Raw genomic sequence first — 19772 nt, forward strand, 5'->3', positions numbered from 1 at the left:
AAAACAGATGTAACTTATGAAATAAATTTCAGGCTACTATATAGCTTCCTCTGCAATCTAAAAGTTAACAGTACCTTCCTCCATAAATCTTCAGAATGTCTAATTAAATTTACATTATTTAGTATTACCCAATCAGAATAAGGTGGTAATTTCAAATCAAACTTTTTTTACGCTTTCACATTTTGAAATTCCATATAGTGCATACAACTTATTACTAGATTTCAGTTCTATGTATTATTAGAATTCAGAGGGTTTTTTCTCTTTGAATAGGAATACTCCAAGTGCTGTTTTACCTCAAGTTATTATAATTCAAAAATAATCTCCCAAAACTTTATCTAAATTGTACTGTCACAATTTTAAACACGTTTATTTATGCAAAATTGTTTGAAAGAATGTAATACATTTTTGACAGGCAGTCTTTTACAATATTGAAATCAAATCCTTGATTTCATCAAACCCTTCATATTCTGTGCCTTATTCCTGGAAGGCTCATGCCAAAATGATTTAGTTTGATTTTCTTTAACAATGGTAGGTTGGCTTGACAGCATCTGACAAAACAATTCAGAGAAGTACACTATACCAGGTAAAGAGAACCTGAACTGGCTACTAGATGAAATAATGCAGAATGGAGCTTGGAATTATAACATAATTAGTTTTGCGGGAGAATCTTTAAAAAGTATTATTATTTTTAGATTATTAATTCTATATTAACAAAATGTTATGGTGTTATATTTGCTACCATTTGACCTCTGTTTAAATAAGCCAATAGTAATGTATTAGTAACACAGGGAAGATGTTCAGGAAAAATCATCAACGCAACAGGAGTTTAGCATGCATTTCATTTGAGTGTTATTAAAATGTTTTATCCCTCTCCATTTGAAAATTTAGCTTTACATGCAGAGTTCCCTGAATACAAGTCCCTGAGTTGAAGTGGAACATGCAGTACTAGAGGTTTGCCAGGTATGATGCTGCTGTTCCAGGCAAGCTGAGGAGAAAGAGAAGTTCTCCACGTAATCCCCAAGGGCATTTGTATTCTCAAATACATGTGGATCAGAGGCCCAAAAGATTCTATTACATTAGAAAATTTAAGAAATTCACTTTCTGTAACACTCCAGAAAACTTCTGTCTCACCTTTAAACCAGCAATACCTGCAAAGGATGACCCATGCGATAGGCACTGGGCAGCCAGGCAGTCTTAAGCCTGGTACAAGCAGGTTCTGTTCTGAGGTTACACTGGTTACATGGGGCCAAGACTTGTAATGTCACAAGTTGGGTGGGGGGCAAGACTTGTAATGTCACAAGCGCATGATTCTAAAATACAAAAAGTTATTTTTTACGGCTATACCAAGGTATGGTTTACAAGGATTCTAATATCACAACATACATTGCGTGGTATACATTAGCTTTGGTGTTACATTGTGTGAACCTTATCTCAGCACATCAGAATTCATTGCCATATATTACTGACTGCTACAGAGCCATCACCTTAAGTTTCTGATCATCTCAAGTTTTGCTTTTTGACAGTTCTCAAGCTCACATTCTTTTCATTAAAATATTGCCTGAAATAGTTCATTATGAATTCAAATATATTTATTAAATTCAAATCATATGACTTCATAAACACCAGTTTATATGATCAGGATAAGGGAGAGTCATCAGTGAAGGCCGTTTCAAGTAAAACCTTCTTGGAAGAAGCCTAAAAAGTAATGCTATTAGAAGTAAAGAGGACACCTAATTCTGCTGGCTGATACAGAGATTGGTATAGGATGTGTGTGTATTTTAAAAATACATTGATCCTGTATGTACTGGTGACAGGGTCGATTTGTTCCTCCAGGAGAAACAGCTCACTAATAATCCTAAATAGCTATGCCCACACTTGTTCTTCCTGTGTTTAATGAATAATTACAAATGTTGCAGGAAGCACAGTTTGCTATTCAGCGACATCACCATGTCCTGATTCACTTAGGATCAGCCTTGTGCTACACTTGTATAAAAACTATAGCAGTGGCTAATTGCACTTTGCTTCACAAAGAGGAAGTTTATCACAGTGTAGTCAGTGTGAAACAAATCAAAAGGGATAGAATGAAAAAAAAAGAAAAAGGGTATGCAGAGATTTCAAATGGAAACTGTACAACATATGTCCTGTACAACATATGTCCTGTTTTTACTTGACAAATTTACAACCTCAAAAGTTTTAAGTCTACTTCCAACTGCCACTGCTGGACACATAACAGGCATATGAGTACCTGGAGTTACAATTAAATTTCACTCATTCTGGATCTCATTGATATTCCAATCAATCATTTTCTTATCTTTCTTATCTGTCCCTTTATTGATGAAGAAGGACATTATCTTAATAATGCCTTTGGAAGCAGACATCTATTTTTAATTATATATAGATTCTGTTTTCTTTGTGATTATGTTTCCTTCCAAAGACACATCCTTTGGCAGAGTGCTCCATAGTACCATGGTGTATCTGCTGGCTACTGGGAAACCAGCAGCTTTGCTGCCACAGGAATCCTCTGCTTCTGACTTGTCTTCCTGTTCGGAAACACCTCTCAGAAATGATCTCCTAAACTCAAATATTAAGCTCTTGAAAGTTATATACTTTTCCCGTGTGGCAATTCTCCACGTAGCTTATGCTGCTTGGCTTCAAACAGAGCTATGTTTTAAAGCTTTTTATTCTGGCTTGCACAGGTGCTACAGAGCCATCAAAACAAAACCAACTTGTATTAGCTGGCTCTTGTACTCATCAAAATGAAGAAAAATTAATTTTTCACATCAGCTGTACTTAGTCTTAGAAAAATATACCACTTCTAGGAAAAAGTTTATTCTCCATATTATTAACAATTGACTGTTACTGGAAGATTTTTTTAAAAAAAAAAAACAGTAAAGCAAAACTAGGGAATTAAAAAAAAAATCAAGTTTTTTATTTGCAAACGTTTGTCTGAATTTATGAACAGATTTAACTTTAAATACATAATTCCGGAGGTTTATGTTGACCAGACAGTAAGAAAGGGAGTTAATCATATATGAATCTTCTCCAACTGTCTTGTCAAACCAGGTAATGATGTCCTGCCAGCCAAACTCAGAGGGAACATGTGAAACAAATACAAAAGTAAACAGGCCTTAAGCTGCCCAAGGGAAAGTCAGCAAGATGGCAATTTCAATCATTTGGAATAATACTAAAGCAGCCTTAGGCTTTTCTCAGAATGGAAACATGTCACTGTTACTGCAATATTTCAACAAATCAGAAGGCAAAAGAAAGGAACACTTATGTAATCACAGCCATGGAACAGCACTTTACTCAACACTGAGGTGGAAAATAATTAAGAGGAATTTCATTTTTTGTGAGTAAGACAAAACAAAGACAAACAACGTTTCCTCATAAATTCTAGGAGTGAAAAAAATGAACAGATACAGATTCCTTTGGTTTTGGTACAGGAGGCTTTGGAACAATGAAGATCTATCAAATAAAAAATGTGAGTATAATGTTTCTACAAAATTTACCACACGTTGATAAAAGTAACACTCTGAGCTACAAACAAAGCAAAAATACTTCAGAAATGACCCTGCTGAAAAGTTTCATTAAGATAAATGGGTTGTCATATCATTTAACTGAGAAATCAAAAAATATTTCAAATATTTGGGGAACGTACCTAATCAGTAAACTTTCAGTATGTGTCTAGTCATGTAGCCATCTTTTAGTCAATCATCAGAAAATCAAAGGCAAATTGGCATGACTCAACCCAAACTTTAATACCGCATGATTGTGTCGTGTAAGCTTGTTTTGTGCGAGGGCTGCTGTGGTTTTAGCAGAGAGATTAACGACCGGACCTAAGCTGGCCTCCAAACCTTGCCCTGCTGATGCCTCAAGCCCTTTGAAGTCTGACCATCATACCTGGCAAAACAACAGTGGGAACTAGGCTGGTGTCAGATCTAATCAAGTTTCCTGCCTCAGCATAGCTAACTATGGGGTACACTAATTGGCCCAATTGCGGATTATACCTTTTGCTACAGATTCAAGACAATAATTTAGTCAAATGATGGTTTTTATCTCCTTCTAATTAAGATTCCAAAGTGGGAAGAAATAGGATTAGACAGGCTAACTTCAAAATTGTGTCCTTTAAAGTGGTATGCACATACGATAGGTCTCTGATAATATTGCATATAATAATATATTGCTATTAACTAACATGAAGATCTGGGAAAGCATGATGTAGCTACTGCACCTTTCACCAGAAGCATCTAAGTTTTCCTGGAAAAGGTCTACCTCATAATTTGAAAATGGAAGACGAGCGCTCGTAACTATTCACTAAAAAGCACTGTCACTCTTCAGTTGAAAAAAACACCTTTGGAACACACTTCAATCAACATTATTTTGACAAAGAGACGAGAAAAAAAATGAAACAGTTAAATGAATCTGCAGATTATAAAGAGGTAGAATCCCTCCCACAAAAATGAAATCTAATAAAACAGTTTTGACATTTAAAGTTTGTTACTGATGGGGGCCAAACTGTAAAGAGTTACTTAACTGTTGAGCAATCCAGACATGAGAAAATCCATGTCCCATGCCCTCATTATAAACTGTAAAATAAAAAAGGTCTAGTGGTGAAAACCCTTGTTGGAGAAACCTCACCATAAATCAGAGGTTGGGTATTTCTAACTTTTATTGCGTAATTTGATTTTAAAGGGGCATTTCAAACAGAGGTTACTATTATTACCCCAAATCGTGTATGCGACGAAGTAGCTGTTTTCTTAAAACCGTTATGTTCTCAAAATATATGTTGAATTCACATTTAAGCTACTAAAGAAGTCATAAACCCAGACGCACTTTGTATAAGCCATACCCTCTCTTGCTTGTACCGCAGACTGTTTGTTGTGCCGCTTTATGCTTTTACCACCAGAACAAAACCGACTGCTGACTCATCACATTCTAACTGCAGAACCCAGTTTTAGAAGACTGTATTCACATCCCTTCTTAAGCCAATTTTCCCTTGTTCCCTTTTTCTTACGAACCTCATTGCTACAGTCAGCCTAGCTGTAGTCTGCCTCTCCTAATATAAGGAAGAAAACCTTTTGGATTACAGATTGGTGAAACGTACAGGAGGATCGCACTAGGACAGAGATCCCACGTGTTCGAAAACGAATAGTTTGTGTCAGTCGACTTTCTCTAAAGCATATCTCTCAATAGAATCTGAAAGGGGCTGCAGCTGAGCAATGATGACAGGAATTTTTCAAGTGGCTCATCCACGCATGTCTAAGGCGACAGGTTGTTCCAAGAGTTCCACTGCCCCCATTTCCTACAGTTCTGGCCCATGGCTAATGAAATCTTTTTTACAGAGCCTCCTGGTTAGTGCCCCTCTTCCCCCCCGCCCCCCATCAAATCGCATTACAAATTAGATTCCCAAATTCTAACGGCTGACAGAAAAATGATATTCTGAGTCAGGATTTACAGTAAGGAAAAAAACTAAATATTCTAATTCTCAGATGTAACAGCTGTGAATTTCCTATGCTGTGAAATGATAGGGCATGCCTCTGTACATTTCTGAAAACAGTAATAACATTTGTATTTTAAAACCAACCATAGACTATTAAGGTTTTCATTTGTAATGTGACGCTTAAAAGCTGTTGTTAAAATGGCTTAATAGCTCACAAGGCCGGGCTGCATTAACCACTTTCTCTGGAAAATAAGGAACATGACAAATGAACGTCTTTGGAGAAAAAAGCCTGCCTTCACATATTTGCCTTTAAGTGGCTTTTGAAGAGGATACCTCTACTTGAGAAACTTCTAGCACGCATGCAGAGATGACCTGCTTGAGGAACTGGCTGCCTGATTAACTATTAACTACTCTCAATAGGATTAGATAATTAAAGACATTGATGACCATTAATTAGGAGGAGGGCACCTTAATTTGTCACTTGATAGGGCCCTTTCAATGATTTATAGGTTAGGGCTACTTGCAATTGTGAAGGGGAGGGGGCAGTGAAGAGAGAGAACCCGCAAGTTACCTTATCAAGTGGCCAGCTAAAAAGGGCAGAGGGTCAAATAAGGGCCAAAGTGGTCACTTAAGGGTGAAGTCCCAAACACCAAAGCAGTGCCAAGCCACATTGACCATAATTTGGTGATGGAGTAAAAAATATGCTAATTTATTGGTGGCAATTCTCTCTTTTTATGGTTTCAAGCAGTTAAGACAAGTGGCCTGCTTAAGAGCTTTTCATTTGAAAAGAGATTAAACAAAATGGTTTGTCAGGGATGCTTGGCTGTTTTATGTCTTTGTTAAAAAAAAATTTGCCCAGACTGTACCGATGACTATCACATCACCCCAAAAGCCATCTTCCATCTCTAAGCATTACTTGGTTAATAAATACATCAGCTCTAATTGCTTAATAGCGCTATGTTCATTTGTTCTTTAGCAAGATTAAAATGAAATACATCTTTTGTATTACTGCTTTCTATCAGGACTGTCTGCATAAAGGTCACAGAAAAAAGTTTAAATTTAGTAGGAAATTTACTTAAGGACATTAGTGTAAATGATACTGTGTTTAAAATGACATAAAAGAGCGAAAGGTGATTTCAGTAATGCAAAGAAAATGGTTTCTGAATACTGATAAGGACACTTATCCCTCATACCACACACAATTTTAGGCAGCATTATACATTAAAATCCCTCTACTGGGGTAATAACATGTAGCTACTTTCCCACCCACTAACACAAGTAAGAGCAAGTCATTAACATTTAATTAAATATGCTCCTGACATCCTTAGAAACATGTCACGCTTTGTTATTGAAGGTTGTGGCCTACTTTCTATGTACATTTTAAACCAAAATAAACTATTTATAACGGACCGATTTAGTGCGGCAAATGAGACATCTTCAATTAGAAGGCACACTACCATGTTTTATAAAACCATTCGGAAAAGCAAAACCAACACAATGAATTTACAACATCGGGTGCATATTTCCTGTAGTTCACAAAACGAAACATAAGAGATGGGATTAGCTCCACCTTTTGGGTTCGAAATAGCGAAACAAAACTGCTTCTCTTACCTCAATGGTGAACTGCTTCCTTTTTAATCTAAAAGCAAGGTCCTTCGTGTCTGACACATCACAGATCAAGCTATTAAGCCGAGGAATCTGATGTACGTGAAGCAAACCTTGTGGAAAGAAAAAGTAAAGGAGGTGAAAAAAATAAGGAAACGCTGTCATCCAGATGCATAAATTAGAGTCTTACAGCAGAATTCCCTATATTTACACACACTCATCCTCCCCTTTTTAAACTGGAGCTTACTACCAGGAGCAATGAAGCAAACGGTGCGATTATACTCAAGTAATCAAGCAGAATAAGATAAACAGAAATCCTTGTGCGAGGAAAACTAATTGCACTTTGGTACAGAAGTACAGATGTAAAGAGGGATCTTAATACTTGTCAAAACTACAGCCGGTTTGTGTGTGATTTTCTCTTGTATTTACAGTAAGCAAATATGGCTATCACCTTGCATGCTGCCCACGGCACCACGGAGTGATCTTTATTTTATTAAATGCACCAGTAAGCAGCCAGCAAAACAAGGCTTATGGGTTACTGATAACCACTGAAGCTCTAATGAGTAGTACCGCGCTTTGCGCCTGAAAGCGGCTTGGAAAAAAGTTTCTGGAAACCACCAATTCAGATCACCATTTTTGATGAATTTTAACCCCTACGCCATCCTAAGGGAGATGCATTTTCTTCCCGCGAGAGGTTCGTGTAGCCGCTCAGATTTTTTCCCCAGCACTAGGTGCACTGCAAGCTCTGCATTCTGTCACTTGCAGCTCAAGCTGATTTTTTCTGACAAGGACGCTGGATGGTTTTTGTGCAGCCTAATATAGTTTCTGAACAACCTAAGGGTGATTTTCTACATCTGAAAACCAGGAAAATTCTACAGGGTTTCTCGATTACTGGCCTATATTTGCTATTCATAAAGCCAGTGTCAAAATGGAAATACCGAACGTTTACAAAAGACATCTCACTTGAAAACGGCAGCTGTGAGAAAGAAAACCCAAACACTAAAACCCTTATTTAAAATAAGGCAAGTATTTTTCAGGGGTTTATTTCTTTTTTATTTCTTTTTTTTTTTTTTTTTTTAAATAGAGGGAGAATAAGGGAAGAAATTTTCGTACAATTTAAATACTTTACAAAGTCTAATTTTTACAGGTACTAATAACAAAATTCTCAATATTATTACAAAGATATTTTTACACATTGAAGTCTTCTACCCCTTTCTCCAAAGATATATAAAAATATTTATTTTGGTTTTGAGTTCAAAATATAATTATTAGATATAAGAACAGCAGGCATAACAAAGGATTGCTTGTATATATTATTTAAAAAATAATTAAGGACAACCTAGATCATTTTTATTTTACTGATTCTTCAACCACCTAAATTTTCAGGCATTTGAACAAAATTACTAATGCAGTATTTATTAAATAATGCAACAATTTAATCAATTTTTTCCCTGAGTAATGTCAAAAACTTCTACCATCTGTAGTAAATAAATGATCTTGAAATGTATTCATACACAAAAATTATTCACACAGTTAAGACCTTTAAAAATATTTTTAGAACGTTAAATTAAAATTGTCTAAACCTCAAAAGCTATGAGATGGCACATTACTTATATATATAAAGTGTGTGTATATATATATTATTTTTAAGTAGTACTGAAAATGATTTTGCATACATTTTTACAGGGGAACAGGAAATAACTGCTAAAATGCACATTGTCTTAAAAGATCTCTTCACTGCTGAGAAAAGGAGTATCAAATTGACAGAATTATGCTAGCATAAACAAATGCCACATCACAATTATACAATTGGAAAGATAATTAGGCGAATTATTCTAGCTTTTGTTCACAGTTTCTTTTTCATTCACCTTTTTCAGATGAGGAAATATGTACTATTTTCTTAGTAAAAAAAAAAAAAAAAGATTTTTCTCTGATTTATTAATTGCAGCCTGCATACACACAGTGGTGTCTCAACACCATCTTAGCTTCTTTTTCTATATATTTAGCTGTGGCAAACACTGCCACATTCTCACATGTTTACAGCAGGTTTCGGATAAGCAGTTTACTTTCGACTGAAGGTTTCCATGGAACTACAGTAGTATCACAATAATAATAGCTGTAATTTATGCACACTCAGAGCACCGCTCTGGATTAGCTGAAACTGTTTGTTATTCACTGCTTGGGCTATGCATAACATCTAATCTCATCTTTAAAATTTAAATAGTTCTGCTGTAACACCTTACAAAATCTTTGGGAAACAAATTGAGGATTAAACACCATTACACATTTTGAAGATAAATCACTTGAAAGGCTACATGCCTTTTACCAAGATTAGTTTCATATTTTATGTGCCCTATATATCCATATTTATTTAAGTTCACAGCTGCCATAACCGAAAGCTGCAAAACAGTACATTATTTTTAGATAAAGTTTATATAGCTCATCATTTAGCAGTTTTTTCACCTTTATATATGTTTTTCCATGTTCTCTACTTAAAACTTGGCAGATCAGAAGTATTGATTTCATGACAAGTTCAGCTCACTGGTCAGATGATTGCCAAGCCTCCTCTGCATGTGAATTCCCCAAAGCCTGCCTGTTGAGATGTACATCTGATTGAGCCATGCCTCAGTAATACGGCTTGACAACATGCAAGGAGTTGCCATGTTTCCTTTGCAGCCTTAATGCACTTTACGGAAAATTTTCCAAACTCAGGACTGGTTAGCAAGGAGAAACATTTAAGAGGTGTATTCTAAAATGAAATCAAATGCTACTTTATAGGAGATACCCAATTGGAGGGTAAGCCGCTAAGTGCCCTAGAAACACTCAGGGCAGACTTCTTGCATTGCTAAAGATGGAACTTACCGTGGTAATCCTTGTATAATGGATTGGTTTCTCTCTCAGAGCCAATAAATGATTCAAGACCAACTACCATATCTGACAAGTTTGTTACACGTTCCATAATTGCTTTATTCTGTAAGACACGGAAACAAAATACACATCATATGTGATGAAAAAGGTAATTAATGTTCATGGACTAAGCCTTGGTCTTCTCAATGACAAACTGGGGGAAAAGTAGGTCATCAATACCTAGAAATTGCATTGAGGACTTTCGCTATTTTCTATTTTTAAAAATGGCTGGGAATTTATTTCTAAAGGAAAATGTATTTGACACGAAGAAAACATAAAAGAGCCAACTTAGTACTAAATTCATCTTTTCCTAACCTATGTAAGATAAGCATTGGTTCATACTGGAGATATTTACAAGCTATGTGGCAGTTAAGCACCATGCATTGATTGTATCGAGTCCGATGCCCAGCTTTTGTTTGTGTCCTGAAAACCTTGTTTCTTAAAACACTTAGACAGGTCTAATATTTTAAGCATGCACAACCCACATGATTACTCATTTTGGTCATCAAGCAGCACAAATTAAAAAGTAGAAACAAAGCATTTTCTCCAGTATTTCTCTTTCTAAAAGTTCCTTTCTACAAATCTGAATCTAAAGCTTCAAGTTGCATTACCATCTCTCAATGTATTTGTGATCTGTAAGTGCTTTGATAATGTCATGAGTTTATAAGCAAAAGGAAAAAGAGACAAAACTGTGCTAAAAAGCAAAAGACTTCTTTAAGATACGAAACAGTTCTGTTACAACTGCCAGGACAGCTGGTGTACTCTTCCTCCTGATGGCTGTAGATGCTCTGCCCATCATATCTCCAGGGGTATCAAGTCCAATCACCTCAAAACACATCCATGCCAAGTACGAAGAATTAGCTCTGTAGCTCCAAGCTAGAATTTTCTATTTGTTGTTTATCTTAAAGTCTTTTGTACGTTCTGAGCTTCCATTATTAAACTACGTGACTAACAGTACAAAAGGTCAACTTAAATTCTGGTGAACCATTTGAAAATGACAATTTGCACAGTAATTGGGACCAGAGAGTAAAGCAACATCCCGTGGTAATTTAGTACAGTCTGTACATTACACTGACATACCCGTTTGTTAAAATAGTGAATACACCAACTGCTTACACAAGCCCACAGTTCAACAATTTATCTAATCTCCTGGCCACAGAGAAGCCTATGAGGCAGATACGGAAGGTGACCATTTCCTGCTCCCATCAAAGAGGATCTGAACTCCGTTTTTAGACCGTTACACAAACTAACTGTGGCCCGTCCTGCACAGCCCAATCTGCTCAGGGTACAAGGCCTAAAGCCACCAATCCCCTGGTACCTCCACCACCCCCCTCTCCCCACCTTATGGGCCAGATGGCATTAAATCCTGTGGACTGGTCTCTTTTCAAAGCTGCTACTTGTGCACAGGCCAAAATGGTCTATCCCTGTGGAATCAGAGAACTTCAGTTCTACCTGCAAAGTCTGACAATGGATAATGATAAAATAATGTTGCTAAAGTATTTCCTTTCTGAGCAATAATGAAAGTGAATTGAGGTAAAAGAAAGTTGTCTCCACATCAAGCCTTAAACTTCATTATTGTTTGCCCTAATTATATCTACCACTGAAATATTAAAGCTGACTTTCAAATTATTTCCTCTTTGGGAAGAGAGGGAGAGCATACTGTATTTTAATGGAAACTCTTGGTCACACTGTTTTACTGGGGTAATCACATAAAGATGCCATAAATCTGAAGTAGCCAGTGATCTTTGCAAAACCACAGACTGGAAATTACCTTATTTTGCCAGTTCTTAAGCAGATTCCTGCATGTTATTCACATAAGCAAGAAACACTAAACTGTTATATAAATAAACAGGTAAAATACTGATGATTTCTGGAAGCTAACTTGAACTCTTATTGTAGGAAAAATAGTTAGACCATTTCAATAAAAAGTTTGCTGTCCACTAATCTTTGCTTGCTGGTTTTGACAAACAATGGCTACAAAAACTGTGGACGGAAAGATGCTCAATCATCAGCAAGGCATCTTCCTTCATCATTAAAAGTCCTGTAAAGAGTAAGAACAGCATCATTCCTAGTCAAGCCTAGTTCTGGAAAAATTCAAGTGAAGGATAGCAATTCAACCTAACGAGACACAGGCAACAATTCAACACATTGTTCAAAGCTCCTTTTCTGAACAGGTTTGCTTTCTTAAACTGTAGTCTGTTTGCCTCCGTTGACTTTTTGTTTTTAAATTGTGTCAAAATACTTTCTGAGCTTAATGCAGCGTATCTTGGGCAATGCTTTCCACAAGGAATTGCCACAACAAATAGACATTTGCTTATGTGGCATTGTTGTCATAGATCTGTATCTATCATGTATTTTCTAGTTTGCAGCATTCAGCACATTAACGTCCAATCAAAGCTGACGTCAGCACACAGATAGTTGTGATGTATGGCATACTGACATAAACACACAAATCATGTTGCCCCATCTGGGCCTGAAAATTTAACAGAGCTCCAGATCTTCCTCCAGCCCCATACAAATCTACCTCCTGCTTCTGGCATAAACTTGGCAGCTCTGGAGATGAGCCAGGACATGGTTAGGAGGGAAGCCAGGAATGGGGGGATTCAGGGAAAGAGTTTGTTGGCAGCTAGAAGAGGTATTGTTTTAAAAAGCATTAAAAATAAATTAAAAGGAAAACCCACCACCACCACCACCAAAACACAACCAACCTAACCCTGGAAAGTTTTCAGTTCGGTAGACATACAGCAGTTTTTCTATATTAGTTAGTTCAGCCAAAATATAATGATTCTAACAACATGGTAGCAACCCTGTTGTGCAGGCTGGGCTGAGCATTCATTCCATGCTCAGAGCATCTTACTTAGTGCTCACTGCTTTAAACAGAAATTTTCTTTTAAGCTCGAACTTGTAATATCTGAGCTCAAACAAAGTGCACTTTCAAAACATTGTTGGAAGGAAATCCATTTAGCTACTTGGATAAATAAATGGGAACTGTTCATACCTCTTTAACCAGCTTTTAGAGAAAGGCAATTGTAGAAAAAGATTGCTTTGTTCTACTTATTTGCAGAATCTGCAGAGCTTTAAGTAATTCATTATGTATGTTTAAAAATACTTATTTACAAATAAAGCAGTCTAAAATGTATTGTCTTCTGTGTCGGAGTGTATAGCACTGTATTCTACCAACACAAACACACAGAGAGCTTGTATGCTCAAACATACATACTGAAATTAAAACTGTCTACTGCTTGTGGTTTGAGTTCTTAATGAACATCAATATTATCATTACCACTATTTATCAAATCAACATTGGTTCAGCTGCATTCCGTATTAGAAAAAAAAAATCTTGTTGCTTTTTCTGCTTTGATCTAATTTCTACATCTCCACTCATTTGCTGTCAAAATTCTTCTAAAACCCAGAGAGATACGTCAGCCCATTTTTATTGTCAGATTCTAAAGAAATTTAAAAATCATAAAATTTATGTAATAGGAATATTTAAATTCTCAGTCCTTGTGCAACATTGAATAGACAAAAGTCTAAGAATGGAAAATCTTAGAAGAAGCTCAACATTTCTACATAGTAAATACAAACAATCTCAACATTTAAAAGAATAAGAGACTCATGTTGCAGATCTACAATGAAACGCAACTAGCACCTGTTAAGCTCTTGAGTCACACAGACTTCATAAATTTGTATCATCATCAGTACATTAATAAACAGGCTTTCAATATCAATTTATATATTGAATTTAAAATTAGGTATTTTAAGACTGCCTTTTGTCAAACAGACATTAGGCCTGTATTTTGGTAGTGAGGCTATATTTAATTCTGTACCTTTACATTCTGGTAAACTAATTCTGGTAAACATTTACATTCTGATAAGCTAGTCCCATCACTGAATTTCTTTAAAAATGTTTAATTAAAATTTTTAGTCCTAAAATGGGTTTCCTTACACGAAAAACAAACAAACATACAACCAACTGCTAGCACTGGGACCAAAAAAAATCACATTTGGAATTGCATACATTACATATGACAGCACAGAATTCAAAGATACTCCCCTTCCAGCCTAGATAAAACTGTAATTGTCGTTACCAACAGTTGAGTCCAGTAATCCTGACATTTTATTTGAAGGGTCTCGAAGCATCAAGTGAGCAAGTTTATACAAAGTGATATCAACCTTGAGAACTTAAGGCAAATTTTGGTATGCAAGTTTTCAGAACAAACTCAAAAAATTGGTTGTGCCTTTTTTTTTTTTTTTTTTTTTTTTTTTTTTTTTTTTTTTTGCCTCTTTTAACTCTGTCATAACACTGAAGTAAGCTTATTGTAGTAACAAATGCAACCACATTGGAATATAACGAAACGCTGCCTGGATATTCAATAGATGAAATAACTCTTGATATTTACCAAGAGATTAGCATACAATATGGTGGTAATGACTTCACAATATACAAATATTTACCATTAGTCCTAACTACTAATCTCCAAAGGATTTTAAATTGAAAAGATAATTTATTAATATTAAAACACATGGCTTATATTTTTATCGCCACTTGTAATTAATTACTACTACTAAAATCACAGAATTACCCATACATTTTAACTAAAAGAAGTCAGGTATTAGGCCGTTGTACTAGTTTTACAGAGATACAGTTTGTGTGCTTTTTAATTATTCAAAAACTCTGAAATTCTGAAAGTAAAAGAATAATAAATGCTCTGCCCAAAACTGTTCTATTAGGAATTAATAAAGCCTGTAAAGTCTATAATTCTAATACCCATTCTAACTCCAAGCTGATTAGCACCATTTTCAGTGCTTGCACACACCAAATCTACTAACTGAACTTTGAATTTAGGCTATAAAATTAACGTTTGCTCAGACCACTGAATATAAGGTGAGCAACAGTAGTTACATTAAGGAATTTTGGTATGTAGAAAATCGTATCAATATGACAAGAAAACTGAATGCAGGTGTGATGTCTGCTAGAAGACTGATAACACAGAAATATTCTTCAAGGATCTTCTACAACCTTCTAACACTTTCAGTGATGAGAAGTACACATGTAAGGATTCTAACAGAATCTCCTTTTACCTCTGAGAAACCCTACTGACTGTAAGAGAACTTACGTATAAATATTTGTTCACATGGATGAAATCAGAGCGGCATTCATTTTGATTTGTTTATATGTACACTATGTTAATCTAGCAAATTTCAAGCAATGAATAATTATCTTTTAATAATTTTACACAAGTTACAGAAGCAAAGAAAGGACATGTAGCAAAGACATGAGTAGGTAATTAGACACAACATACTCACCCAAATGAGAAGGGAGTGACAAAGCATCTGTTGGCCAATATGTTACATGATGCATTAATTCCAGATTTTGGTTGTTCTTTTAAAGTTGCTTTTAATAATGTTTGTATTGATAGTCTTTATAATCTCAGAGTCTTTCAACCGTGAAACTAGTTAGAACGAGCATTTTTGAATCTTGAAAACTCAAAACATTTGAGCCATGGTTACCTTCTCTCACACCTGAAACAGTGCCACTTTTATGGGAACTTTGCAATGATTATCATCAAACATATCAGATTAAGGTGGATGACAGTGCCCAATTAAGAAAAAAAAATTGGTATAAATTTTCAAGAAAAATTATCAATCGTGAAATCAAAACTCAATATCACACACTAAAAACTATCTTTCAATCTTCACTGAAAACGGATGACCTGGACTTTTTAATTATTTTAGCTAAAAAGGAATTAAATGTCAGAAAACCTTGGCACCCCAAATAAAATGTATGTTTGCTTTGCCATTAGAATGAAGACCTGAATGAGAGCTTCTTTACAAGTAAGTCAAGGGCCAAACATCAGCAAAGTGTTGCATTCTTCATTTACAAGTAATGAAACAAGCACAAAGATGCCACATGACTTGTCCAGAATCACAAGCCAGTCAACAGAGGGCTGGGGATTGAACTCGCTCTGTTGCTGAAGCCCTGACTACCCCTAGCTCTTTAAGGCTTGGTTTAGGAGGCTGTAACTAAGGCTTTGGGGTGCCACGTGAAAATATTTAGTGGCATGGTGAAGATGACATGGGAATCAAAACTGAGAAAGCTGGGTGCCAAAAATCTACCTATTATCTGACAAAAAGAGGTGCCAGAGGTATGGGGTATTACTGGGTGACACTTTCTGAGCTGAATCCCTTGTTCAGTGCTTTTCTCTTCTGACTCCTGTTTCCTCAGCATTCATAAACTGAGAGCACAGGCTGCAGGTGACCACAAATGATTCTGGGGAGCAGGGCTCTTGCTCAAGTCCTACACAGTGGGTAAGTGAAATAAGCCCAATCGAGACCCCTGCTTTCTTCTCCAGTAAAGGATGCGGGGCTGGGAAGAAATTTGTGCATGACTTGAGCCCAGCACCTCCCTGGAACACTATTTGGTCCTTATTAATGAGCTTGTCTCATTGGTATAGAAACTCATACATAGAGAACTGCATGTTATTAGTTGTCTTTAATATCTCAAAAATGAAATGACCATTTGAACTGATTTGTTTACAAAATTAAACACTTAAAAATATTCAGTATTACCACTGAATATGGTAATAAGGCGGTAGGTATAGATGCAAAACTAGACAGAAAGAAAGAGTGTCACATCATCAGATCTTGAGAGCCATAACAAAACTGCTGAGATGAATGTATTTGAGACTAACTGGCTTAACTAAAATCCTAAGACTCCACTGGGAATTATTCATGATAAAATAAAAGGTTTAGAAGTGCTTTCTTTTGTCGTTTTGCCTGAAAAAAAATAATCAGTGCAATTTGCTTACCAATTCAGGTTAACTATTGCTGAGACTTAGAACTCCTTAAACAGTCAATTGCCTTTTACACACAGGTGACCAAAAGGATCCTCCACTATTATTTCAACTAATTGTACACAAACATCAACAGGAACATCTAGCTTGTATTTCTAATCAAGTGCAAGGTTCTGAAATATAAAATCATTTAAAAAACGAATCCCTTATTCAGTATAAAATTATAGGCTGTCATCAGGAGCAGGCTGGCAAAGCTAGATCCAGATGGGAAACTGGCTGGGCAGTAAGAAGAGGTAGGGTGGAAATGATGGGTAGGCTGGAAATGATGGGAACCTAAGGAAAGACCTGACTGCTCCCTCTGCTGGCAAGGCCCTCACCTGCTTTAATTTTTAACTAATGAGTAGGCATTTCTTTAATTATTTAGGATCTAGCCAATAAATAATGCAGAATGTTCCTTCCTCAGTCTGTTGCTCTGTATTTGCACAATTTTGAACTTATGGTGCCCTATTTCACTAGAATAATTTGTCATAGAATTAAGGCTCAGGTGGTTATCTAACAGGAGACTTAACTGGTTTTGTATTTTACCCATTCACAAAACGAATGGCAAAATTAAACTCTTTAACCTTCAAAACGTTCTATTTTACAATGTATATATATATATCATACATTGTAAATTATACATTATATTTAATTTATGAATTTCGTAATATTATGACAAATTGCTCATCAGACTATAACAAGAACCCTTTTTTGTAGAAATAAAATAACATAAAATGAAACATTCTACTACATAAACACAGAAAACTGCACATCAAACCAAAAAAATCCTGTTCTTCCATGAGTAAAATTCATGACCTGGGAATTAAGAGATAACATTTGTATTAAAACTGAATTCAAGTATGAAGATGAGTCATTCATTACTTGATTTGTGATATAAATTAATAGCTGCAGTAAGAACATTTAGAAAAAATCTGTTCTAGGATTTTGGCCTACAACCAGAAGCTCCCAGAACAGGAGGGATCAGCTTTTTTTGCCCACTGTTCTCATCTGAATCCTGGCTGAAAAGCTACTCCAGCTCCCAGCTTTCCAGAAGGCTCCATCCCAGGAATCCTCGCCTGCCATTTGGTTTGCTGATTTTAATCTCACAGGACTTTCTTACAGTGGCTCCACTATGCTGAACTGGCACTTGCTCCTAGAAGTGAGTTATTATTAAACTTGTAGGTCAATTGTGGCACTAACAACTCTTTGGAAGCTTTCAGCCACGGTGTACAATTTGCTGGTCTAATTAAATATTAATTCTAAGTGTTACATTCTGTGGCTAAGAGCTTTTATTTTCCATCATCAGTCTGGAAGAGAAAGAGGTTACAAGGCTAATTTAATCTTTCCCCCCCCCCAGCATTAAAGCTTAACTACACAGGCACAAAAACATCATTAAAGATGCAGTATTCCTCTTTATTATGATTATATTGTAATTAATAGAGCAGTTATAAACAACAAAAAAGTAAAGCTAGATTCTGAAATTTCAGGGTTTTTAAACAACACCAGAAGTTCGTACATAAATGTTTCTAAGTAAATGCTGCACAGAAATTCAATATTCATTTATTTGAAAACACTTATAGAAATATAGAAATATAGAAAACACTTATGCAAGAATTTAAATGTGAAATAGCGTAACAGAAAATTATCGTTCTTTGTGCTGAAATACAAAAGACAAAACCCCATTTTAGTCCAACATTCACAGGGATTTTTTTTTTTTCCCAAAAACTTGTCATTCTACTTATGTGAAAAAAAAAAACAACTAGTGTTACTTCAGAAAAAAAATACTACCTTCATTTTCCAACAGAGTTGCTTGCTTTAAGCAGATAACTACTTTGTCCTGCATTATTTAAAGTCACTCTTCTAATCTTTACTTATCACTGTCCAAATGGGCTCAATACATGAGCCTCTTCCCTTCTGCTTCCATAACAGTTGTGTCCATGTCTGGACACTGGGCATTATATTAACTACTTAGTCCAGTAGCCAAAAGATTCCATATGCTTGAACAGATGACTATCTCCATACTGTGATGGGATATTTAACTGTTTAGATCTAATCTTGCAGTTGAAAGATTTAGTTCTAAATCTTATTTTTTAAAGTTTTCATATGGGTATTTTCAGATTACATAAATAAAATGTAAAATAAGACATTGCAATCTTGCATATACTCATTAACTTTTAAAGCTTAACACACTCATTTTGGAAGAATGATTTATTTTGATTAAAATACTGTGTTGATGATGACAGTGAAAAGATACGATGCCTTCCTAAAAAGTAAAAGTAATTGAAATGAGAGCAAAATTAGTCATGCAATTTTAATGCATGCATCTATCCTTCATCATAATATGGATAAGTAAACTAGAAGACAAATAACATGGTGCTAAAAATGTTCCAGATGAGCACCGTATTTGTTTTGGAAATGCGTAGTTGTTACCAAATCAGAAGGGGCAGAGCCAGAATACAGCCTGTTGGCAACCACAAACTTATTTTATGAAATAACAAAATATTTCTGTTTCTTCTGCAATTGACTAGCAAATGCTATCAACAATAATAGAAATTGAAAACAAAATAATTTATTGTCATACAACATACATTTTAAATTGTTTAACACTTCTCTGAGCTTGCTACAAGATTATAATTTTAAGATGCCTTTATGAATGTCTAAAATACCCAAATACATAACATTCACACTGGAAATTATGTAGATAATCCAAGAATACCTGTCATAAACTCACGACTCTCAATATTACTTTATATGAATATTAAACTCTATTTCTCACATACAATTGCACGTCACATTTAAAATCCAGTAAAACACAGTAAAATATAATGACCATTTCATCTCCATAGTTTCTATATGGCAGAGGATTTTGAAAGCTTACTTAAATATGATAGAGAAAGTACATGACATTTAGTTCTTGATACAAGTTCTTGTTCAATGGCTACATCATGAAATAATTTGAAGGTTATTCAGCATTTTACACTTGTGAA

General features: G+C 35.5%; 1 protein-coding gene across 9 annotated transcripts in view; it reads right to left on the reverse strand.

Moving 5' to 3' along the window:
• ELP4 (elongator acetyltransferase complex subunit 4) overlaps positions 1-19772 on the reverse strand; it is a 277760-nt gene that overhangs the window by 210580 nt on the left and 47408 nt on the right. For 8 of the 9 annotated variants that reach the window (XM_035328538.1, XM_035328536.1, XM_035328539.1 and 5 more), the window contains 2 exons: positions 9908-10016; positions 7052-7158 (listed from right to left, as the gene is read on the reverse strand). In XM_035328538.1, the coding sequence (XP_035184429.1) occupies positions 7052-7158; positions 9908-10016 (216 nt within the window). Of the gene's footprint in view, positions 1-6481; positions 6967-7051; positions 7159-9907; positions 10017-19772 lie in introns of those variants that run through there. The other variant, XM_035328541.1, reaches the window with a different exon arrangement.

This window comes from Oxyura jamaicensis, chromosome 5 (genome assembly GCF_011077185.1).
Source record: "Oxyura jamaicensis isolate SHBP4307 breed ruddy duck chromosome 5, BPBGC_Ojam_1.0, whole genome shotgun sequence".
Lineage (NCBI taxonomy): Eukaryota > Metazoa > Chordata > Aves > Anseriformes > Anatidae > Oxyura > Oxyura jamaicensis.